Source organism: Erythrolamprus reginae, chromosome 2 (assembly GCF_031021105.1).
Source record: "Erythrolamprus reginae isolate rEryReg1 chromosome 2, rEryReg1.hap1, whole genome shotgun sequence".
NCBI classification, from domain to species: domain Eukaryota; kingdom Metazoa; phylum Chordata; class Lepidosauria; order Squamata; family Dipsadidae; genus Erythrolamprus; species Erythrolamprus reginae.
In genome coordinates, this window is record NC_091951.1 from 155,440,063 (window position 1) to 155,465,504 (window position 25,442).

At 42.1% G+C, this 25,442-nt stretch overlaps 1 protein-coding gene across 5 annotated transcripts in view; it reads left to right on the forward strand.

The window, feature by feature from the left end:
- The window catches only part of CSNK1D (casein kinase 1 delta), a 47,032-nt gene that overhangs the window by 3,452 nt on the left and 18,138 nt on the right, over positions 1-25,442 (forward strand). For all 5 annotated transcript variants that reach the window (XM_070740044.1, XM_070740045.1, XM_070740043.1 and 2 more), the window contains exons 2-7: positions 9,624-9,734; positions 10,565-10,713; positions 11,193-11,421; positions 13,198-13,368; positions 14,880-15,028; positions 20,337-20,508. In XM_070740044.1, the coding sequence (XP_070596145.1) occupies positions 9,624-9,734; positions 10,565-10,713; positions 11,193-11,421; positions 13,198-13,368; positions 14,880-15,028; positions 20,337-20,508 (981 nt within the window). The remainder of the gene's footprint in view (positions 1-9,623; positions 9,735-10,564; positions 10,714-11,192; positions 11,422-13,197; positions 13,369-14,879; positions 15,029-20,336; positions 20,509-25,442) is intronic.

Consider the following 25,442-nt stretch of genomic DNA (forward strand, 5'->3'; position numbering starts at 1 on the left):
TATTGGAGCCATCATAAAATGTTACCGTATTTCTGGGACCTCAAGCCTAATGATATAACCAGATCTTGAGGGATTTCTGGAATATTAAGAGGGAAGAAGCTAACCTGATTTCAGGGGAGAAATATGTTACATAAAGCAGGTATCAGTACAGGATTCCTATCTCTTGGGATCCACTAAAACTAAGTCCCTAGCAGATATTATTCACGGCATGCCTTCTCTGCCAGATCTAATGGGACAGGGTGGTATAATTGGAGATAACTTGTCTCATGGTTCAATTTTAGGAAGCTTTTGAACCTTTTTTTAATATTTACATACATCATTTATTACGTTCATATAATGTATAAAGAATAGAATGGATCTCAAATGTGGCAAGCCCTGGTGTTCTAAGAGGCACAGAACAATGGAGTTTTCTAGTATTTCTTCTCCACTGGAGGGACAGAGACGTTAACTAAAATGCCAGCCAATGCCAACATTCTGAGCTTTCCAGAATGGGTGGTGTTTGCCAGCCTTTTTGCCAGATTTGAGGTCCATTCCTCCAGCGCCTCAAGTGATTTTAGTGAGCTGGAGGAGAAAAGGAAAGGAGTCCCTGTGAGTTTTATTCACTAGTCATTGCTGACTCAAGAGGGTGGTGCTCATCTCTGTTTCAAGGCCACTGAAGCAGCCACAGCTGTCCGAAAACATTTCCATAGTCGTGGCCAACATGACTTCACAGAGGATTGTTACCTTCCCCAACCATGTGGCTCCTATTTATCGATTTGCATTTGTACATTTTCATGCTACTAGGTTGGCAGTGAGGACAGGAGCTCAGACCATTGTTTTGCACTCTGGTCTCAAACCACACCCTCCAATGCTGGAGGAAAAGACTTCAAATCTGGCAACAACATTAACAAATAGTAGCCTCACAATCTTTCACCCCAGTGGGACAGAGAGAGGGCCCAGGCTTCCCAAGACACTCCACTTAATGACCGGTGTGGACACTTAGTGGCTGCAGCTTTGGGAGCTGAGCTAGCAGTTGTTGAGCAAAGAACTAATTTAAGTAAGTTCTTGTAAGAGCTTCGATGGTGCAGTGGTTAGAGTGTAGTACTGCTAGCTACTTCCCGCTGATCACCGGCTGCCAGCAGTTTGGCAGATCAAATCTCAGTAGGCTCAAGGTTGACTCAGTCTTCCATCCTTCCAAGGTCGGTAAAATGATGACCCAGATTGTTGGGGTCAATATGCTTATTCTCTATAAACCGCTTAGAGAGGGCTGTAAAGCACTGTGAAGCGGTATATAAGTCTAAGTGCTATTGCTATGTAGTGTCTCACTTAACAACAGATTTGTGCAATGACTCAGATTCCAGGCCCAATTGTGGTCATAAGTGGAAGACCACCTGTATATAGTAGTAGGGATCTAATTAACACTCTCCACTCAAGCCTAGGTTCCCATTCCTGACCTCTGATTTAAATAGAAATATAGACAGCAGAAAAAGACCTCATGGTCCATCTAGTCTGCCCTTATACTATTTCCTGTATTTTATCTTAGGATGGATCTATGTTTATCCAGGCATGTTTAAATTCAGTTACTGTGGATTTACCAACCACATCTGCTGAAAGTTTGTTCCAAGCATCTACTATTCTTTCAGTAAAATAATATTCTCTCATGTTGCTTCTACGGAGAGGGGCGGCATACAAATCAAATCAAATAAATAAATAAATAAATAAATAAATAAATAAATAAATCTTTCCCCCAACTAACCTCAGATTGTGCCCCCTTGTTTTTGTGTTCACTTTCCTATTAAAAACGCTTCTCTCCTGAACGATATTTAACCCTTTAACGTATTTAAAAATGTTTCGATCATGTCCCCCTTTTCCTTCTGTCCTCCAGACTATACAGATTGAGTTCATTAAGTCTTTCCTGATGTTTTATGCTTAAGACCTTCCATTTAGATGGGTCTCAGCTATGTTTCATATCAGGTAGTAATTGTGACAATGGATTTAAGAGTTCAGTTTGTTTGGTTTTTTTCTTTACTTTTTCTTACTACATATAATAACCAGATTACACAGAAATAATAATTATACATGCTTGTGCCCTTGAGATTGATATATTCCATTTATGTATTTGCCAGCTGAGTCCTAACAACTCTGAGCAGTTTTAAAAAGGTTAAAGAAAAACATTTAAAACTAGAAAGCAGCATAAAACAAAAATGGAAAATTTAATTATTTAATTAAGATGGGAACAAAGAAAAGGGGGCTTTGTTCCCCCTTGCCAAAGGCCTGGGCAAAGAGTCAGATCTTCAGGACCCTTCAAAACATGTAAAGTGAGAGCCATTCCATGGAGGGTGGGGGAGAGGACTTCATTCCACAGGGTTGACCCTACTACAGAGAAGGACACCTAAGGGATCCTGATAATTAAAGAAGCCTAGAGCACCCTGCCAGGTTGGATCAGACAAGCAGATACTATCGGAGACATGGTTTGAATGAGAACTCAAGACTTTGTCATGTGTGATAAAATTGGTTCCTGAAATGGGGGGGGGGGGTGTCAATTCCCATGATTCTGTCTATTGCAACCATAACAATACTTTGTTTCTATGGCCCTATAGTATTACTGCTCAAAAAATAAAGGGAACACTTATAGAAGAGAATATAACTCAAAGTAAATCAAACTTCTGTGAAATCAAACTGTCCACTTAGGAAGCAACACTGATTGACAATCAATGCTGTTGTGCACATTCAACTTTGTACAGAAAAAAGTACTCAATGATAATATTTCATTCATTCAGATCTAGGATGTGCTATTTGAGTGTTTCCTTATATTTTTTGAGCAGTATATTATTCTATAAAAGCCTCATTGTATATACACATTTTGCTAGCTCTGAGGAATATTCAGAACTACTTGTCCATATTTTTTTCTAATAAAATAGGTTTAGATTTCCAACAAATTATATTATTGTGTCAGATAAATAAACAGTCTGGCCAGGATCTAGTCATAAAACTAATTTTATGTGTGTAAGATGGCTTTCAACTTGTTCGTGACAACGTTATGTACAATATGGTCAGCTTTTTTTGATGCTGAAAAACATTTTAGAATTACAATAGTCCTCAGGTTATGGTAGAAGTTTGGATTGTCCCATGCTTTAGAGCAGAGGTCCCCAACCTTTTTTGCACCAGGGACCGGCTTTAAGCTAGACCAGTTTTCCATGGCCCGGTGGGGGGGGGGGGGGGGGGCTAGCTGTCAGCGGCGCCGTAAAAGGGGCGATCAAGAGAGGAATGGGTGAATGAATGGACGGAGGGTGGGAAGGAAGGAAAGAGGGAAGGGAGAGGAACAGAAGAAGGGTGAAAAGGAAGCAAAGAAAGGTGTGAAAGGGGAGAGTAAGAGAGGAAGGAGTGAAAGAAGGGAATGAGGGAGGAAAGAAGGGAGGAAGGAAAAGGAAAGCAAGAAATGGAGGGAGGGAAGGAAAGAAAGAAAGAAAGGGGGAAGAGACAGGAACAGAGGAAGGAAGCAAGGAAACTTATGAAAGGGGAGAGTAAGAGAGGAAGGACTGAAGGGAGGGAGGGAAGAAGGTAGGAAGGAGAAAGAAAAGAAGAAATAGAGGAAGGAAAGGTAAAAGAGAAAGAAAAAGAGCAAGAAAGAAAGCAAGAAAGAGAAAGAAAGGCAACTTCAAAGAAAGGCTCACTGAGCATCTCTCACTCTCTCTTTCTATCCCTCTTTCTTTCTTTCTCTTCCTTTCTCTCTCTCCTCTTCCTTTCTCTCCTCTCTCTCTCCCTCTCTCTTTCTCTCCCCCCTCTCTCCCCCTTTCCCTCTCTCTTTCTCCCTCTCCCTCTCTTTCTCTCCCCCCTCTCTCTTTCTCTCTCTCTCCCCCTCTTTCTCTCTCTTCTTCTCACTTTCTCTCTCTTGTTTTCTTTCTGTCTCTTTTGCTTTCTGTCTCTCTCTCTCTCACTCTTTCTCTCTTGTTTTCTTTCTCACGCTCTTTCTCTCTCTTGTTCTCTCTCTCTTGCTATCTCTTTCTCCCCCCCTTTCTCTCACTCTCTCTTTCTCACTTTCTCTCTATCTTGCTGTCTGTTGCTCTCACTCTCGTTCTCTCTCCGTTCTTCTCAGCGGTGACGCGCGCACGCCCTGCCCGCCTCACCTTTGCGAGAGCACTTTCGTCCCGGGCTCTCAGCAAGGGGGTTGCAGGAGAGGCGGGGGCGGCGAAGGTGATGTTCAATGTCGGGGGCGCGCGCTCCCTATCCCCCTGCTAGCCCACTCGGAATATTCAAAATAAGAAAAACCTTCGCCGGCAAAGGTTTTTCTTATTTTGAATATTCCGAGTGGGCTAGGAAGAGAAGGGGGAGAAAGTAGAAAGGAGGATGGGGACCAAGAAACGAGGAGGAAGAAGAGGCGCGCGATCCTTCCGAAGGGCCGAGGAAAGACCGGAGCGCGCAGCCTAGCGGGGGCTTCTCTCCGCTCCGCCGGCGCCTCCAGACCTCTGAGTTCCTCGGGCTGCTTGCGGACAGGCTGGCCTCCTCGCGTGGAGCCAGCCAGGCTGATGTCAACGCGTAGGGCTGGTCTTGCCCGGCCGTGGGGCGGAGGGGGGGATAAGACTTGGGGGGGGGAGCTTTTACAAGGAAGCGCGGGCGGGAAGGGGCGCGCGCAAGGCAGAGATGCCGCTCTCCAGCGGCTGGGGAAAAAAAACAGGGCAGGGGGTGGCGGCCACGGCGCCCTATGTGGGGTGGTGGTGGTGGCCTCCGCTGAGAAAAACCTTTGCCGCCATTCCCTCTCGGCGTCAAGGACGCGCAGCGGCGGAGAGAGGGAAGGGGGGGCAGCAGCATCCCTTCTGGCCTTGGCGGGCTGCCCGACCCTCCCCACCTCCTGCAAACGCGGCGGGCGGCGGGGGGAGAGCAAGGAGCCGGTTCCGGCGGGCGCGGGGCTTGGCTGGCTGGCGGGGGGAGCGCCGCTGGTGGTGCGGAAAGGCCGAGGGGGCCCTGGCGCCGCGGACCGGCTGAAAAACCCCAACGGCCCGGTCCCGGTCCGCGGACCGGCGGTTGGGGACCTCTGCTTTAGAGCAGTGATGGCAAACCTTTTTTTCCTCAGGTGCTGAAAGAGCGTTTCCGCGCACTATTGTGCATGTACAAGTGGCTACACCCATAATTCAATCCCTGGGGAGGGCGAAAACAGCTTCCCCTGCCCCCCGGAGGCCCTCTGGAGGCTGGAAGCAGCCTGTTTCACAACTTCTGGTGGGCCCAGTAGGCTCGTGTTTCACCCTCCCCAGACTCCAAAGGCTTCCCGGAGCCGGAGGAGGGCAAAAACATCCTCCCTCATCCCCCCAGAGGGTCTCTGGAAACCAAAAACGCCCTCCCAGAGCCTCTGTGCGATTTACAAATCAGCTGGCCAGCATACACATGCACATTGGAGCTGAGCTAGGGCAATGACTCGTGTACCAGCAGATATGGCTCCGTGTGCCACCTGTAGCATCTATGCCATAGGTTCGCCATCACTGCTTTAGATCATGGATTGGCAGGTGCTGTAGATTGGTGCTATGGAGTGTGGGCAGGTGAAAATATGGCAGGAGTGGAAAGCGTTTGCAACTTCCTGCTAGCTTTCCCATTGATATTGATTGTAGGAAGCCTTGAGGGAAGGCTCACCACAAATGGCTAGCTATCATGTGACTAGGATACTATGGCCATCATAATTGTGTCAAGGTTCCAGGTAGCATCCAAACTAAATCAGAGTTCAAGTCAAAGTGCTCCTCAACGTTCCAATTTATTGCCAGAGCCCTCCTGGCACTTATACTGGGAAACCTGAATCTGGGTTTCCCCACCCAGTTGAAAGTTCATGTCCCTTGTCCCCCACCCACAAACGTGTCACGTTGCCCACTCAGATTGTGCCAGCGTGGCAAGCTCTTCCGCTACTTCCGCCCAGGTGGGTGGCCATAGGATGTCCTTGAACCACTCGAAAGAATGCTTTGTGACTGCATCTATTCCCTCATGAATATTACCCCTCCCAATTCCCATAAGCATCTATAGATAGTGTGACAAACCATTAATTTATCATCAACTTCTGCACCAGCTTGACAAATTGACAGCTAGTTGCCAACCATTCAAATCGTGCTCAGGGGGATGCTGTCACAGTCGCAACTTCACAGACTTTTTAAAGTCTCTTGTTCAGTGATGTCATAACTGAATGGTTATTGAACAAATGGTTGTAATCCAAGGCCTACCTATATTGTAATTTATTGAGATCACTTAGGAATTGTGAGCAAAATCTACAGTTATTTTATTTGGCTAGTATGCGTATACAAAATGTGTTGGATTCATACAAAGTTGAGTTAAACTTGGGGCCCACTGATTTCAATGTGAAAAAATCATAATGGATAGTTTAGTGGATAGTTCAGTGGATTTGCAGCTGGCTGAAGTGTAGATATCAGACGGTTGTTGTTAATGGCGAGTATTCTGAGCAGAGCCTGGTTACAAGCAGTATGCCACAAGGGTCTGTTCTGGGTCCTATTCTTTTTAATATGTTTGTGAGTGACGTAGGGGAAGTTTAGGTAGGGAAGGTTAATCTATTTTCCGATGACTCTAAAGTGTGCAATAGGGTTGATATTCCTGGAGATGTCTGTAATATGGCAAATGATTTAGCTTTACTAGTTAAGTGGTCAAAGCAATGGAAACTGCAGTTTAATGTTTCCAAATGTAAAATAATGCACTTGGGCAAAAGGAATCCTCAATCTGAGTATTGTATTGGCAGTTCTGTGCTAGCAAAAAACTTCGGAAGAGAAGGATTTAGGGGTAGTGATTTCTCACAGTCTCAAAATGGGTGAACAGTGCAGTCAGGCAGTAGGGAAAGCAAGTAGGATGCTTGGCTGAATAGCTAGAGGTATAACAAGCAGGAAGAGGAAGATTGTGATCCCGCTGTATAGAGCACTGGTGAGACCCCATTTGGAATACTGTGTTCAGTTCTGGAGACCTCACCTACAAAAAGATATTGATAAAATTGAACGGGTCCAAAGACGGGCTACAAAAATGGTGGAAGATCTTAAGCATAAAACATATCAGGAAAGACTTAATGAACTCAATCTGTATAATCTGGAGGACAAAAGGAAAATGGGGGACATGGGGGACATGATCGAAACATTTAAATATGTTAAAGGGTTAAATAAGGTTCAGGAGAGAAGTGTTTTTAATAGAAAGTGAACACAAGAACAAGGGAACACAATCTAAGGTTGGTTGGGGGAAAGATTAGAAGTAACGTGAGAAAATATTATTAGATGCTTGAAACAAACTTCCAGCAGACGTGGTTGGTAAATCCACAGTAACTTAAACATGCCTGGGATAAACATATATCCATCCTAAGATAAAATACAAGAAATAGTAGAAGGGCAGACTAATGGACAATGAAGTCTTTTTCTGCTGTCAATCTTCTATGTTTCTATGTTTCTATGATGACTTGGTTACAAAGCGGGTAATGAAATTGGAGGGATTTTGAATGCCTTTGTCTCATACAGTCTTTATCATTTTGTAATGCATTGTAAAAGCTTTTTCTTCACACATTTCAGGCTTTTAGATAATAGGATTTTAATCTATAGTTTTGTATGCTCTGGGTATCACATTAATTTTTGTTATCTATATCTCTTTTAATGGAAGAAGATAGCCTCTTTATAATTTCAACTGAGTTAGTTTTAAAAATAATACTGTACTACTGTAACATTTATAACATACGTTAGTGACTTTTTTTGTTTCAATGTTTATTTTTTAACTCCACATCGATATCTATATCAATGCATATACCTTTTTAAAAAATTAATATCAATAACATATATAGTTACATAATTCTATCTAATCTCTTATATTTCCTTATCTGCACCTCATAAAATTTATCACTGTATTCTTCTTTTTCTTTCTCATTCCCCTCTCTCTTCAACTCTTCCATCTACTGTTCTTCCCTTCTGTCCTTCCTTCCTCTCTCCACTCCACCTCTTCCTTTCTGCAACTACTTCCTCTTTCTCCCTCTAAATCTTATATTAAATAGACTGATAGTATATTACTAAATAGTTATATTCTTTTGGTGTCTCTTCTCTTTTATAATACTGTATTTAAGAAAAACTATAATTGTTTTCTTTTAATTATTGGTATACACTTTAAAAATAATGCTACCTTCTCATTCTAATTTTGTCATACATTAGTGACTTAATGTGTTACATGAACCTACCCAGTTGTTGTTATAGCATGATATGCAAACACCATTATGAGATACAGAACAGCAAAAAGTAAAACCTTGTCTGTATTTCATTTATTTTAGGCAGTAAATCAGAAATAAAAACCATAAAAGTCCAAACAGGGATAATATAACTGTAAATATGGATAATATTATTGCAAGCATGGAAAATTATTACTGCAAATCAAGACATTACACAATAACAGACCTAATGAAATTGAGATAACACACTGCAAAAATATTTTCTGTCCTCTTGACAGACGTTTGACCACTTTTATTACACCATTAGAATATTCTGGTCAACAGAGGTCTAGTATGAAATTAACACGCAGAACATGATAACAGCTATTATTGGGGCAGTTATCTTCTGGCTCTTCAGCATTAAATCTACAAAACAAATATGTTCAGCTGAGTTTCTTGATTGGTTGTTATAAGAATAAGCTTGTAAAGCTAAAGGAAGTCTTGCATATCTCCCATAGAGCATCTTGAAAGTTATTCATTGAATCAGGCCAGAGAGAAAACTAATTGGTATTCAGCTAGATTGATATGTCAACTAACTGAAAATAATTTAGTAAAATAATTTTCAGTTAGTTGACATATCAACTAACTAAATATGACATGGTGAATATCTATGAAAGTGTATAACAAAGTTGTACATGCCATAACAATTTACGTGCAATTTCATTTGAAATTTCACTCACTCTAGGAAATATTACAACAGTTGAAGCTGTCTACCCATATGGCACATTCATTATTATTGTAGATTAATTTATTTTTTGCTTTTATACTGTGCTAGGCAAACTGTGACCCACTGGGTCACCTTTTGAGAGAAAGGTAGTACAATATGATATGACCAGACAAAATAATAAATTTTACGCCTAATATATTTCCAATACTGCCCAGATCAGTAGTCATCTAAGAAAAATATATAGCCTAAATAGAAAGATTATTGTAGTGGCAAATAAATTTTCACAGTAAGACAGTATTTACTTAACCTAAATAAACAGATTTTTATTGGAGTGAGAATGTGAGCAACTTCTGACTTCTTAGCAGTCTCCCTGTTGAGTTTGCTTGTGGAAAGTTGGCAGATCACATAACTACAGAGACACTGCTGCAGCCACAACTTTGTGAACAAAACCTTTGTGAACATCCTGGAAATTTCTATTCCACATGAGTTATGGGTCCTAGATTTTTTACACACTTTTTTAAAGTTAGCAGAGGTTAGGTGCTTTCAAAAATTGCTTGTACTGTAATGCACCATTTTGGCTAACAATGAGTATTTTAGTAGGATATAGTTAGATTTGCATAGTATCATCCTACAGGGGATGTGGCATTGGCAGTGGCCTGATGCTGGATTTTAGACTAAATAAATTATGGATCAGATGCCTAATAGCAAAGCTTGGTCAAAGCTTGTCAAAGGATTGAATTATAACGTTGAGTTATTTTTGTTAAGGTACTGACATAGCTGCTGGAGAAGAGGTTGCCATCAAATTGGAATGTGTCAAAACCAAACATCCTCAGCTCCACATAGAGAGCAAAATTTACAAAATGATGCAAGGTGGAGGTAAGCATTCCCCCCCCCCACATGAATCATACTGGCACACCTCTTGACGTCTTTCAAATTGATAAAGGGTGTTGTTTACATGAATAGTGCTATTATGGGAGTGTCTTCATTAACCATACCACCTGAGTATTTTCTACTTCTGTATTTTTCCCACATTTCATAAATTGTTATTAAGAAATGATACTGTCTAAGCATATGTATAAAATCAAAGGAAAAAAACCCAAGTAGTTATGACACTGGCTTGCTTTGTTTTGTGCTAGTAATCACTGACTTATTTTTAAAGCTAAGGAAAAACAGAAATCTTCATAACATGTTGAAAATAGGAGAAGTAGAGAGGCTGAGCCTATTTCTTTCCACATTTGAACTATTCGGTTAAAGTAAGCATCCTTGAGGCTTTATGTTGCCTTCTACAAGTTTTTGAATTTATCTGTATCCAGATAAATGAACATCTTGAAGAATACTATACAAAAAGACTTACTGCTGTAAACATTCCTTAATGCTTCCTGAATACTGAAATATTTTGGCATAAATAATAACCTTCATTCTTTTTTCTTACATTTCAATTTGACAGATTAAATCTTTATATAATTTGGCCAGCAAAGAACTATGATAAATCTTTTGCCCTTCTTTAATTTTTGATTTCTTATTTGAATGTGCTTTGAGGAAAGGATCATATATTGTGAATGTACGGTATTAGTAATTTCCAGAAAATAAAATAATGTTATAAATTAAAGTAAATGTGAAGGCATCACATTGATTTTCACTGGATATGAGATCTATAGTGTGATTTCTATAAAGTGCTATGAATAATCTTTTTTTCCACATTCTAGTGGGCATTCCCACAATCAAATGGTGTGGTGCTGAAGGTGACTACAATGTAATGGTGATGGAATTGCTAGGACCAAGTCTTGAAGATCTCTTTAACTTCTGCTCAAGGAAATTCAGCCTCAAGACTGTTCTTCTACTTGCTGACCAAATGGTATTAGAATCACTGTATTTCTTGTCTATTGGAAATGAGAGCTTCCTAAAAGCTTCACACTACTTTTGTTTATGTACACTTTCTCTGAATAAGTGTTGTAAATACTGCAGATATTTTTTCTTTCTATGAATGTCATCACTACACAAAAGCTAGCATTTTTGTATAGCAGGGATCAAATGTGCTGTGGTTAGGGCTAGTAGTTAGTGATTTATAAATTAAATAATGATTTATAGTTTATATTTTCAAACACGAGTCCTATCCAATAAAGTCACAACCACCCTTTTAAAAAACATGAGTTGTCTAAAATGTGGTTCTTGGAATGTGGAGATCATTTAAGTAAGTAAACTAGTTTATTGCATTTAATGTTTAAATTTAAATGTTAACCAAATAGAATTTTAATGTTATTCATAACAAGGGAGCAGCTAAATGTATAGAGTTTCATGTTTACTAATTATGGAATTATGTTTTTCTACAATTAGATAAGCCGAATAGAATATATTCATTCAAAGAATTTCATCCACCGAGACGTAAAGCCGGATAACTTCCTGATGGGATTAGGCAAGAAAGGCAACCTTGTCTACATCATAGATTTTGGGCTGGCCAAGAAATATCGTGATGCTCGTACTCACCAGCATATTCCTTATCGTGAAAATAAAAACTTAACGGGAACTGCCCGCTATGCCTCCATTAATACTCATCTTGGAATTGGTGAGCTAGCGGTAGATTTTTGTAACTGTTAACTAAATTGTCATAGAGTAAGAGTCCCAGAAAAATCAAAATACTGTATATAACTTCTGTGATATATAATGGGAAATATTGCGTATTATGAGCACACATAATTTAATATTTAAAGCACAAATTGCACAATGCATTGCAAACAACATGTTTTTCTAATGGAGTTGGTTAGATAAATGCATCATTGATTGATTTGTATGGGATTTATCTTATCCTTGGTCCAGGTGGATTCTAAACAGCGTAAAATTTAAGAGTATAATCTAACACTAGTAATACAAAATGCAAATGTTATGTTTAACAGTTATGTTTCCATATTCGTCAGTTAGGAAAGGCCTTCCAGACTTGCCAAGTTTTACCTGCTTCCAGAATGCCATGACAGTAGGGGCCATTTTTACTTCAGGGCCATTTTTACTTCAGGGAGCAAGTTAGTCTAAAGCAGTGTTTCCCAACCTTTTTTGAGCCGCGGCACATTATTCACATTTTCAAAATCCTGGGGAACATTGAGGGGGGGGGGGAAGTTTGGACAAAAAAAAATCTCTCTTTCTCCCTTTCGCTCTATTTCTCTCTCCCTCCCTCTTTCTCTCCCTCCCTCTTTCTCTCTCTCTCCATCCCTTTCTTTCTCCCTTCCTCTCTCTTTTGCTCTTTCTCTCTCCCTCCTTCCCCCCTCTTGCTGTCTTTCTTTCTTTCTTTCCTTTCTTTCTCTCTCTCATTCTGTCTCTCTTGCTATCTCTTTCTTTCTCTCTTCCTTCCTTCCTCTCTCTTTGGCTCTCTTTCTCTCTCCCTCCTTCCCCCCTCTTGCTGTCTCTTTCTTTCTCTCTCTCTCTCATTCTGTCTCTCTTGCTATCTCTTTCTCTCTCTTTCTTTCTTTCTCTCTCTTGTTCTCTCTCTTCCTTCTCTGCAGAGGCCGGCAAAGTTTTTCCGGGTAGGCTGGCTGGGGGATAGGGCGTGCGCGCACACGCACCCCCAACGTTCCAAAGAACCTTCTCCGACCTCCGCTGTGAGAAGGTTTTCTCCGAGGGCTCGCCAGAGGAGCTGGAGAAAGGGGCAGATCGAGCGGGAGGGCGGGCAGGCGGGCGGGCGTCAGCGGCGAGAAGCCAGGGGCGCGAGGGGAACGGAGGCACTGGGGGGTGGGGGCAGCCGCGGCGCCGGCCTCCGCACTTTCATCACTCCCCACCCCAAACTCCAACGCCCAGCTCCTTGCGCGGCACTGGAAAAGGGTGCTGCATTGCCGGCTTCTACCTGGTGCTGCCAGGGAATCTCCAGCTGGGCAGGGCTCTCCTTAAGCTCTCCTTTTTCCCTAGGAGCTTGGCGGCACACCTGGCTGTGTCTCGTGCCGCGGCACACCGGTTGGGAAACGCTGGTCTAAAGGAGGAAAGCTCCCATAGAGAATAGAAACATGAAACAAAAGATATTTCTTTGCAGATGAAGCTTATAGAAGCTGTCATTTCCTGGATGAGCAATTGAATACCTTGGTATTTTATTCTGGGCTGAAAAGAGTAATGATAAACTTTGCAGATTGTGGTTTAGCTCAATTGTCTGAGTCATCTTTAGCGTTCTGCTTTTACTTCTGTATGCACCGGTTCTCTGATCTGGGCAACATTATTTACAGGCATGCTTAAAATAACTATAAAGTTGTAAAGTTTCTTGTAGTTAAGTTATAACTTTAAAATCTTGCCTAGATAACTTATTGCTTTGCACTGTTTCTCCAATTGATAGAATCTAACGGATCCATTCTTATACTCCTTGCAGAACAATCTCGCAGAGATGACTTGGAATCCTTGGGCTATGTACTCATGTATTTTAACCTGGGCTCCCTCCCCTGGCAGGGTTTGAAGGCAGCTACAAAGAGACAGAAATATGAACGCATCAGTGAAAAGAAAATGTCCACTCCCATTGAGGTTTTGTGTAAAGGATATCCTTGTAAGTTCCCTCTCTATAATAAATTTATTTATGTTATGTTTAAAGGTACGTTTACAGTAATTACATTAAATGTCACATATTTTGCTGTATTTCTATTTTAGGAATAATTTTGGAACTAACTAAATTATCTCTGAGTTTAATGGGACGTCTCCGTGACGTCAAAGCTCTGCCCCTGGAATTCCCTATTGGGATTCCCCACCTCCGTTTGAGCCTCCCGACCGGCCGACAGTTCCACGGCTCTTCTGGGAAGGTGACAGTCGGGTGGCGGTGCTTCTCGGCGTTCTCCCAAACGCTGAACCCGAACTTCCGGGTTCAGCGTTCAGGAGAACGGTGAGAAACCCTCCGGCTGTTTCAAAAGGTGATAGATGGGCAGCGGGGCTTCTTGGTGTTCTCCTGAACTTGAACTTTTGCCGGACTTCCGGGTTCGGCGTTCAGGAGAACGCCGAGAAGCGCCTGGCTGTTTCAGAAGGTGACAGCCGGGCGGCGGTGCCTAGTGGAGCATCGTTTTTGAGATTCCCCCCCCCCCCCGGTTTGCATGCATTAATTGGTTTTCCATTGTTTCCTATGGCAAACATTGTTTCGTCTTATGAACTTTTCACCTTACGAACCTCCTCCCGGAACCAATGAAGTTCGTAAGGCGAGGTATGACTGTACTACTATTGTTAACACCTGTTTGTGTCCTACTATTTCATGCCAAAATGACTGCTGTCTCAAAAGGTCTATTACATCAGGTTGATCAAGACATGCTCAAGTATTCAGTACATATACATGTTGCGTGAGTGTAATTCATTGGAAAATGGCTGATATGACCCAACTTTCAATCACATCATTCCAGTCAAAATGCCAAAAATCACAGAAAGACAGGTATAATGTACCAGAAAATTACCTCAGAAAACTTTGGGACAGTCTCCTCAAAGGAGTTCAAGATGGGCTTAGAGCCAAGGAAGGTCGCGTAAATACTCAGGTTTGCCTGAAGAAGCCATTTTGTTCTGAAAATTGTGTTTGTTTAGATTTTGTATAGATTGTTTCCTCTGTTTTCTGGCCCAACCACTTAATTATGGGTGGTCATTAACACTTTGCTAAAGCAACACTTTGCTAAACAAACAACAAACAGGTGGTGACCTATAACATTTGCACAGTACTGTATATCCTGAGGGGTTTTGGGGTGTAAATACCCTGAACCTTTTCCTTGATTACTCATTCAGTCCGGGGCTGTGCAGTCTCTTAATTTGAGCTTCTTCCTGGAATGTGCTGCCTCCTCCCTGGGAAAGCTCTGGGCTGCTAAGACTCCCCTCCATAGCTTCTCCAGGTGCACATTCCATCACAATTATAGGATGAGCAGAACTGTCACTTAGTTCAAGGGAACAGCCACTCCAATAATTTCATAAAATCCTATGTCGAATATGGAAATACAGTGTGTTAGTACATGTACAGTGGATCTTTTGTTTATGTTCATTTTCTGCTAATATAAGAAAATCATTACTTCTCATAATCATATGTTCTCATTACAGCTGAGTTTGCTACCTATCTCAATTTCTGCCGCTCGCTGCGTTTTGATGACAAACCGGATTATTCATATCTAAGACAATTATTCAGAAATCTCTTCCATAGACAAGGCTTCTCCTATGACTATGTATTTGATTGGAACATGCTCAAATTTGTAAGTGTTTAATTGTCAAAAGTTGGGAATGCCTAAAAAGGAGGTGGATTGTTTTTGATTGAATGTAATGTATGATACAATCACTTTTACTGCACTTGTATCGAGGGTGCAGTGCAGAAATCACAGGCTGCCCACAAACAGTTGAGGACATTTTTCCAATCCTTATATGAAGAGACACCAAAATTAAGACAATATATTCTTGAAGAAGAGAATCTGCTCTTTCTAATGGTGCTAAATTGAAGAGGATTGAATCTGTCCCACAGGATCAAGCAGGGCATCAAGGATAGCCAAAATTTGGCAAAGCCCTGTTAAATACCAACTTTAAACTCTTATATTTTTCAACAACTTGAAGAAAAGTGCTGCAAATTGGAAGTCCTCATTGCAGCTGTGTACTTGGTACACCTGCAAACAATCAGCCTGAAAGGCCACGTAGTTTTGAAACTACAGCAGCCTGAAGATTGCTATAAATTCATTTTTGAGGGTTTTTTTTGCAAAGTTTGAACCTGAACCATGTAAAAAGTAAGAGGACTAGGTACATGGGGTTTTGCCAATTTATAAAGACTCACAAGGTGTGCAGGTTCTCCAGACATCTCCAACATACTACTGAAACTGCCGCATTTACAGCTTCTGGAAGTGGTTCCAAAATGTCATTTTTGCGGCCTCGGCATTTTGCAACTTTTTACTTGAGGTCTCCTTGAACTCCCAATTTTTAGTCTTTTGAACTAAAATTTTGCACAGCATAGTTTTATATCATAAAGAACCCATGTGCCAAATTTCATCAAAATCTGAGATAGTAAGGTGGGGATGATCTTTAAAATTGGTCCACTTGACACGGAATGACTCTGGTGAAATTCACTTGATGGTGAATTTAATGAAATGTAAAACAGCATTGTGGTGGCTGGGTTGCACATATAGCTTTTGGGCCTACACAGAATCTACTCAGAATTTTTTAGACCTTACAGTTTTTTGCATGAACCATGTGCAAAATGTAGAGGTAGTCTTCAACCATTCATTTAATGAACATTCAATGCCTCAGAAGTTGTCTGGGACTTTTCTTGTCCCTTTTGAATCCATCTGAGTTCCCTACATTGTGCCACTAGTTCTCTGTCCTATTAAGAAATAAGAAATGGTCAAATCTTCTGTGGCCAGGTTTTCTATATTCCTATAGTTACACCAATATGGATCGTCCCTTAACCCTGCTGTTCTGTTCGAAAAAACTTCCTAATGTTATGTTCGGGTCACATACGACCCGGACCAAAAACTCTTCATTTGAAGTGCTTATGTTTGGTCAATTTGAAAACTTTTTTCACTTGGAAAGTAGTCTTTACACACAAAGACTCTGCACACAATGATATGAAAATTGAAATGAAAAAAGTAAATCTTATTGGTTTATTTTGCGGATATATTGCATGCCCCCCCGTTTTTGTGAATTTTTTCAATTTATGGATAGTTTTGCTTGCAAAATCCATTCTATTTTATTAAAGTTGGTGTGGGATTGGTAGCTTGAACATTTCTGAACATAATGATATGAAAATTGAACTGGAAAAATTGATGCATATTGGTTTATTTTGTTGATGAAATGCATGCCCCTCCGTTTTTTTGAAATAGTCTTCACTTTATGGATAGTTTTGCTAACAAAATCCATTCTATTTTACTAAAGTTGGTGTGGGATTGGTAGCTTGAACATTTCTGAACATAATGATATGAAAATTGAACTGGAAAAATTGACAAAAATTCACAAAAACAGGGGGGGCATGCATTATATCCACGAAATAAACCAATAAGATTTACTTTTTTCATTTCAATTTTCATATCATTGTATGCAGAAATGTTCAAACCTGTTTCCAGGTGAAAAAAGCTTTCAAAAAGACCAAATATAAGTACCTAAAATGATCAATTTGCAGTCCGGGTCAAATAGACCCGGGAACATAACATTAGGGAGGGGGTTTTTTTCAGCAAGAAAGAAACCCCCCACCCCCCAAAAAAAATTCTCATAGAGAGAACCCCTGAAATGATGAAAACTCATGGAATTTCAAGTTTCAGATATGCAGGGAAAATGTTTTACAGGGACTCAAACTTGGTTTCGGGTCACATACGACCCGAACAGAACAGCAGGGTTAACTTGTAAATCCTTTGCCCAGAAAGTTTGATTCAAAGTGAAAATTTGCATTAGATCAAGATGCCCCTCCATCATCCTTCCTTTCTCCAAATAACCAAGTTAGGGCTTTTCCGCTTTCATTTTGCCTGAATAGATTTTAAGATGCAAAACTCACTATTGTCCCACCACCCTTACACTGCTCTAGAGCAAGAGACAGCAAATAACCAATTCACTGTATACCATATATGATCAGTTATATTTATGTACATTAATATCTGGCAATATTGATTGAACAGAGATGGTTAAATTTAGTGAAAGATGCAACTTTGACTTCTAATATTTTTTTGTCATTTACGTAATATTCAGTGCTATATATACTCAATTTTCTGGTTTCTTTTAAGCAATCTTTTGTAATGTTATTAACTGCTTTCAGTTTAATGTGCTGTTAAGATTAATGGATATATCTTTCTATGACTGATTGCTTTAAAAAAAAAAAAGAATTAAGTAAAATTGTTGCTGTTGTATTCTCTATTGGCTATTATGAATTCTTAGCCTATATCAGATCAATTCAGGTTTCCTCCAATATATTTGCCCATAATGTCGTTTCATAAGATCAGATTTCTGTTCCTTTTATCGCAAGTGTCTTTAACTCCTGAAAGTATCGTTCAGAAACTCATTTAAGAAAGAAATTGAAAGTGCCAGTTTTCTGAAGCTTTGAGATGACTGGGATGTCTTTCATTTATTAATCATTAAATACAGTGATCCCCCGATCATTGCGAGGGTTCCGTTCCAGGACCCCTAGCAATGATCGGGTTTTCGCGAAGTAGCGCTGCGGAAGTAAAAACACCATCTGCGCATGCGCAGATGGTGTTTTTACTTCCGCAGCGCTAGCAAGGAGCCCCCATGCCGGCGGCGACGTTTTAAAACAGCCGCGCGGCTTCCCAATGAGTCCCGAAGAGAAACGCGGAAGTTCGCCTTTGACGTTTGTCTTCGGGACTCAGTTGGGAAGCCGCGCGGCTGTTTTAAAACGTCGCCGCCGGCATGGGGGGCTTGCCAGCACCCCCCGGACCCCCAACCCGGGTTTGGGGGGCTGCTAGGAAGCCCCCCATGCCGGCGGCGACGTTTTAAAACAGCCGCGCGGCTTCCCAACTGAGTCCCGAAGACAAACGTCAAAGGCGAACTTCCGCGTTTGTCTTCGGGACTCATTGGGAAGCCGCGCGGCTGTTTTAAAACGTCGCCGCCGGCATGGGGGGCTTGCCAGCACCCCCCGGACCCCCAACCCGGGTTTGGGGGGCTGCTAGGAAGCCCCCCATGCCGGCGGCGACGTTTTAAAACAGCCGCGCGGCTTCCCAACTGAGTCCCGAAGACAAACGTCAAAGGCGAACTTCCGCGTTTGTCTTCGGGACACATTGGGAAGCCGCGCGGCTGTTTTAAAACGTCGCCGCCGGCATGGGGGGCTTGCCAGCACCCCCCCGAACCCGGGTGGCCGGGCGAGCAGCAAGCGAACGGCGGGTGGCCGGGCGAAGGGCGGGCGAGCGGCGAACGGTGGGCGAGCGGGTGCTGGGGGGGGGCTTCTCGCCCTCCCGCCAGCAAGAGGGGGAGCGAACGGCGTGGGCGGGAGGGCGCGCGGGCAGGCAGGCGGCGGACAAGCCACTCGCTCGCACCGCTCGCTCGCGCTTCCCAGCTGAGTCCTGAAGCCAATTCGCTTCAGGACTCAGCTGGGAAGCGGCGAGAATGAACGGCGTGGGCGGGCGAAGGGCGGGCGGGCGCGCGGGCAGGCAGGCGGCGGACAAGCCGTTCGCTGGCGCCGCTCGCTCGCGCTTCCCAGCTGAGTCCTGAAGCCAATTCGCTTCAGGACTCAGCTGGGAAGCGGCGAGAATGAATGGCGTGGGCGGGCGAAGGGCGGGCGGGCGCGCAGGCAGGCAGGCGGCGGACAAGCCGTTTGCTGGCGCCGCTCGCTCGCGCTTCCCAGCTGAGTCCTGAAGCCAATTCGCTTCAGGACTCAGCTGGGAAGCGGCGAGAATGAACGGCGTGGGCGGGCGAAGGGCGGGCGGGCGCGCGGGCAGGCAGGCGGCGGACAAGCCGTTCGCTGGCGCCGCTCGCTCGCGCTTCCCAGCTGAGTCCTGAAGCCAATTCGCTTCAGGACTCAGCTGGGAAGCGGCGAGAATGAATGGCGTGGGCGGGCGAAGGGCGGGCGGGCGCGCAGGCAGGCAGGCGGCGGACAAGCCGTTTGCTGGCGCCGCTCGCTCGCGCTTCCCAGCTGAGTCCTGAAGCCAATTCGCTTCAGGACTCAGCTGGGAAGCGGCGAGAATGAACGGCGTGGGCGGGCGAAGGGCGGGCGAGCGACGGCGAGGAGTTTGCGTGGGTGGTGGGGAAACTCCTCGCTGATGCCCGCCGCTCGCCCTCCCGCCAGCAAGAGGGGGAAGACCTAGGGAAGCCGCCCAGCAGCTGATCTGCCCGGCGCCATCTACGCATGCGTGCCCATAGAAAAAAGGGCGCGCATGCGCAGATGGTGTTTTTACTTCCGGGTTGCAAAATCGCCATATAGCCATTTCGCAATGATCGGGATCGCAATACCCGGGGGATCACTGTATTGCCATTCCAATTAAGTTTGTTTTTTAGATTTTTATCCTACTGTATTTTTTTCCATATAAGCACAAGTTAGCGAACCAGTGCTCCTTCCTCCTCCTACTTTCTCCATAACAATAACCCTGTGAAATAGATTGGGCTGAGAATAATTTAAAATTCAGTCTTCTTGCTTCTAGCTATTGCTTTAACCACTAGGCAAGACTGGCTCACTAGTTCCTGCTGTATCGCAAAACTAAAGAAATAACACTGATAAAATAACTTACCCAAGGCCAGCTTTTAAGACAGCATCTGATTTGAGGCAGTTCTGGCAAAATATTATCTATGAATGGCTTAGTAGTATAAATAAGAACAGTAAAATGGACTTTACCTTGAAACTACTCATCTAAACAAATGTGTGCTGTTTTTAACAGTATAATCAGAAACATATTCTAAAACAGGGATCTCCAAACCTGCCAACTTTAAGACTTGTTGACTAACTCCCAGAATTCTCCAACCAGCATCAGGAATTCTGGGTGTTGAAGTCCACAAGACTTAAAGTTGGAGAACTCATTTATAAGTTCTGCTATGGTTGCCTTGCATTATCTCCAACTACTAATTATGATTTTAAAAAAATTCTTGAAGGGTGCAAGCCGAGCGGTAGAAGATGCTGAGCGTGAAAGAAGAGAGAGAGAAGAACGAATGAGACATACACGCAATCCAGCTGTTCGTGGATTACCTTCCACTGCCTCTGGGAGGCTAAGAGGGACACAAGACGTAGCTCCACCAACTCCTCTTACTCCAACTTCACATACAGGTTAGCTGAAGAAACTTTAAATAATAATTGCTTTGTACTACTTCTTTGTTCAGAAATGAAAAATTGCATTCTTAGAAAACTGTTTTGAAGGGAAAAAATGGGAAAGCTGATAATTATAAGGGGGAAAAAATGTCTAAATTTTCTCCTTCCATATTCTACTCTGCAGTTATGTGAGCTAAATTTGGCCAAGAGACCCTGAATTGTTGCAAACTAACCCAGTGAGCTTTCTAATTTATCAGGGATTTGCAGCAAGGCCTTCTCAACTCTAGTCTAACTGTACTATAATGTTGCATTTATACCTTGCATAACAAAATTTTGAGGCAGTCTTGAATCAAACCACTATTATTTTCCCTGTACAAACTGGTTTTATCCTGCTCCTCCTGCTTCTAGAACAACTGATTGTGATACATCTAAGTTGACCAATGCCCTCAGCCAACAGGCAAGACATACTATTCATGGCATTTTAAATCTGGGTTAACAGCATTTAAATTAAATGCTGTTACCGAATGATATTGTTCTAGCCTTATATTAAAAATAAACAGTACTATCAGGAAGACATCACACCTTCTAATGTTCTTTGAAGGCAAGCTTGTATTTGGGAAGGATGCACTTGAAGAAACATTTAAATATGTTAAAGGTTCAGGAGGGAAGTGTTTTTAATAGGAAAGTGAACACAAGAACAAGGGGACACAATATGAGGTTAGTTGGGAGAAAGATCAGAAGCAAGGTGAGAAAATATTATTTTACTGAAAGAGTAGTAGATGCTTGGAACAAACTTCCAGCAGATGTGGTTGATAAATCCACAGTAACCGAATTTAAACATGCCTGAGATAAACATAGATCCATCCTAAGATAAAATACAGGAAATAGTTTAAGGGCAGACTAGATGGACCATGAGGTCTTTTTCTGCCGTTGGTCTTCTATGGTTTCTATGTTGTGTTGTGTCATCTTTGTCTCTCTGTTTTTATGATGAATATTAGCAAAAAATCTTAGTATTCAGGTTGTAGATTCTTGAGGGCACTTCGCTTATGAGCAGTACTTCATTAGCACTCACAGGACAGAGAGGTAACAGGAGATCAAAGGTTTGAGGGATTGCTTCATGATATGAAGGTCTTTGGTGCACGCATGCTTCCAGGACTTTTAGATAGAGCTGCAAAGCAGCGCTTCCAAGCTTTCAAGAAGCTGCTTTCCTGCAAGTAACACTGTCTCACTGAAGAAACTGTACAATACTGATTGTTTAATTATTGGATTAATACTCCATAATAATCAAGCCAGTCTTGGCAGTTGACAGTGAACATCGTGAAATGATCATTTAAACTTCTACATATAAATGGCGATAAATCCAAAAGAATGAAATAATAAAATTGGGGCAGCAAATTAAGTCAGCAAAGCCATGAAAATGCTCTTCCAGGATAATTCGGTTTCGAATAGCTTCCTGAAAGCCAGAGGGTGGGGAAGGGGTGGGGGAGTGACTATCCAAAGCTGTGTATATAGTCCTTGGATTACAAAGGCTGTTGAGATTGGTATTTCTGTGACTAAACAATGCAGTTGTCAAGCACAATGTAATATGACTACAGAGTTTAACAACTTACGGAACCGTCTCCAGCCTCATGTATCTCAGTGACCGGTCAGAGCCCACAGAGTCGACCTTCTCCAGGTCCTGTCAGCCAAGCAATGCCATCTGGCGGGCCCTAGGGGAAGGGCCTTCTTTGTGGCAGCTCCGACCCTCTAGAACCAATCTTCCCTCCCTTCCGAGATTCGCACTGCCCCCACTCTCCTGGCTTTCCGGAAGGCTTTAAAAACTCACCTTTGCTGGCAGGCCTGGGGCCATTGAGCTGTTACACTGGCTGTCAGCATGACTGTGACATGAATGAATGTGGTTATATGGTTTTATGACTTGGTCTTTTTAGATTAGTTTTATAATTGGGCCTCAGAATGGTTTTTGTATTGCTTTTATAAGTCTAACAAACAAACAAGCAAACTGAAATTCCAGGAGGCCCAGTTGCTGTGGTAATCTAATCTCAAAGTCATGCGGGATGTTAAGTGAAGACCTCCCATGACCACAATATGGGAAGAGGCAGGAGTTCAGGCACGCAAACAATGAGGAGAGATGGAGTGCTGCAAACAGGTACTGGGGGAGCACAGGGCTTGAGATGGCACTCCTTGGCGATGACAGATTTCAGCAGTCTCAGCCGACTTCCACTGCTTCCAGGCCTCTATTTTAGACCTAGCACTAGCTTAAGTACCACCTTGAGCACCACGCTGCAACAAGCCCCAGCGACACTGACCTTCTTCAAGGCCCCAGCTCTGCAACAAGCCTCAGCAATGCCAGTGGTTTCAAGCCTCAATTCTCCTATCCTGGACTTGTGGAACCAATAGCTATAGGAATGTTAACATCCTCTCCTTTTAGGTTTATAGCAAAAAGATTTGCACAATGAAAAAGTTCAGAATGTTCTATGGGGATGTTTCATTGTTGAGTGTATTTCAGCTGAATAAAATGCAAAACGCAGTGTGTTTCACTATAAAATCTTTCTCAGGCTAGGAGCCCTCTTATGTTTGGCTGTTGACTTAAAGCCGAGTATGCAGTACACACTTTTTGTATTTGTCCTTGCCCACTAGATCAGGCATCCAAGCAGTATGATGTGTAGCAGTCTTGAGCAATGCTGTGTGTAACGCATTGCATGTTCTTATATCGGTAAACCTGCTTGAAGAAAAAGCATAACGCATGTGAATCCCACAAGTATTTAAAAACAGCAGTTTTTACTAGGAAATTTTTTGAACAAGATTGAACTTGACTAATATGTCCCTCCTCTCATTTTTTGGACTAATGGATTCTGCAGCTCTCCATGACTTAGCAATTATAAGAACAAGCCAATCTCTTGACATCTCAGAAAAAACTTGGCACAAAATGCCCATTTGCAATGATCTTGAGATAGATGATTGAACATAGAGTGTTTTGTTCCAAGTTTATAATGCTCAAAATGGCTATTTTGAGCCTGTAATACTTTGAACACTTGCTGTAGTCGGATATTTTATTTCAGAATCAAATTGCATCATACTTTAAAATACAAAATGCAGTAAATACTCAAGTGATAGGATTGGATTTGATGGATTATGGATTATACAAGCCAAGCAATAGATTTTGTAGCTCTCTAATTGAAAACATTGGTAGTACACAATCAACTAATATTTAACATTCTTCTAAAGACAAGCCGATAAGGAAACATGGACTTGACGGAATTCTAAAACTGTCACTAGAACTTAACATAGAAAACACCTAGAGAACAGCATCTCATTTTTTTTAAAAAAATATAATATTTATTGCAAATAAATGGGGGAAGAGAATACAAAAAACAAAAGGTCTATTTAGACATTGGTACAAATTCGTGCAGTTTTAAAGTATGCAATTCTAAAATAGTATACATATTTACATAGGAGGAAAAGGGAGATGAAAAGTTAGAGCAGGGAAAAAGGAAAAAGAGAGGTAGAAAGAAAAAGAGAAGAGAGAAGAGCAAAAAGCAAGAAATGATCCATCTCATATTTTTATTTTCAAGCTAGCCTGATTCCAAGTCATTTAGGAATTTCCTCTGTCCTAATGCCTTTGCAATACACAGGCCTGTATATAGAATTGCTTTATCTTATCACAGCCAAGGAAGTTATCCAGCTTTCAAAATTAGTTAAGCTATTCTCGATCCTCCTTCACATTTTACACACATTCTTTGTTTAGTGGCACAGTTCCATTCCGATAACCAGCTTGTTCAGCAAAATGATCACTAAGTAAACATGTGACTGAGACAGAAAAAGAGACTGCAAAAATCACTGGTTGCTGTGCTCTTTTTCAGAGTTCCCTTGTACACCTATGCCAATGTTACTCGCATTCGGGCACATGTTGCTGCGAGTTGCACAAAATTGTGTTGTAAATGCATGCCTTGGTCAGAAGATGGATGTTTCATTTCATCTATCGTATTTGAACATGTTCACTGAGAACAAGAATGGGTATACATTTTAGAGCAATAAATTAGTTCAACATTATTGCACTTCATTTCTTAGATTGAATTATGGTTCGCCGTGAGCCAACTCTCAGTGTGTTTACAGATAGTCTTCAACTTATGACCACAGTTAGGACCAGAATTTATGTCATTGACCAAACTCACCATTAAGTGAGACTCATGGGACTGCCTCTGTCAACAACAGCAATCCCAGCACTCACAGTTAAGCAATCCTGTTGGTTGTTAACAAAGTCCTGGCTAAGGAGAATGGATGCCAGAAGGGCGACGGGGGAGAGATCCTGGCTCAGTTGAGCAACTGAAGATCCTCCCTTCTGAAATCTAAGCAGGATTTTCAACTCCAACTCCAACAGATGCTGGTGTGTCCTTTGCCAGATGTCCCAGTGCCTTCACCCATCACCAGAGTTATGCAGACTTCTTACTTAATGCTTCTCTGCTTTCTGCTTGGATTTTGACTCCTTCACATCTGTGGGGCTGGCTCTAAGGGCTACCCACAGAAGGGTTTTCGCTACCCTCCATGCATGGAAGGGCTCCTTTGGTGAAGTGCAGAAAAATGGAGCTGAAATCTTTTTAAAAATATATATATTTTATTGGTTTTGCACATAAGGTTACATAAAACAAACATAAAACAGTGCACAGTGCATGTGCCCATCACCGGACTGACAATAACCATCACCACCACCACCACCAATTGCAGGGGGTTCAAATATTTACTAGATTATGTTCTTCCCCCCCTTAGCTCTAATTTGCATTTATTTACTATTCAAAGAGTGATTGGAGTTTATTTTTCACATTTTCGTCACAAATTCTACTCAACATATAATCTTTCACCTTATTCCATCGTACCATCAGCTTCTCCAATTTATTTTCATCAAACTTGTTTAATCTTATTTCCATGATTTCAAAATAGATGTGATCAACCATGTA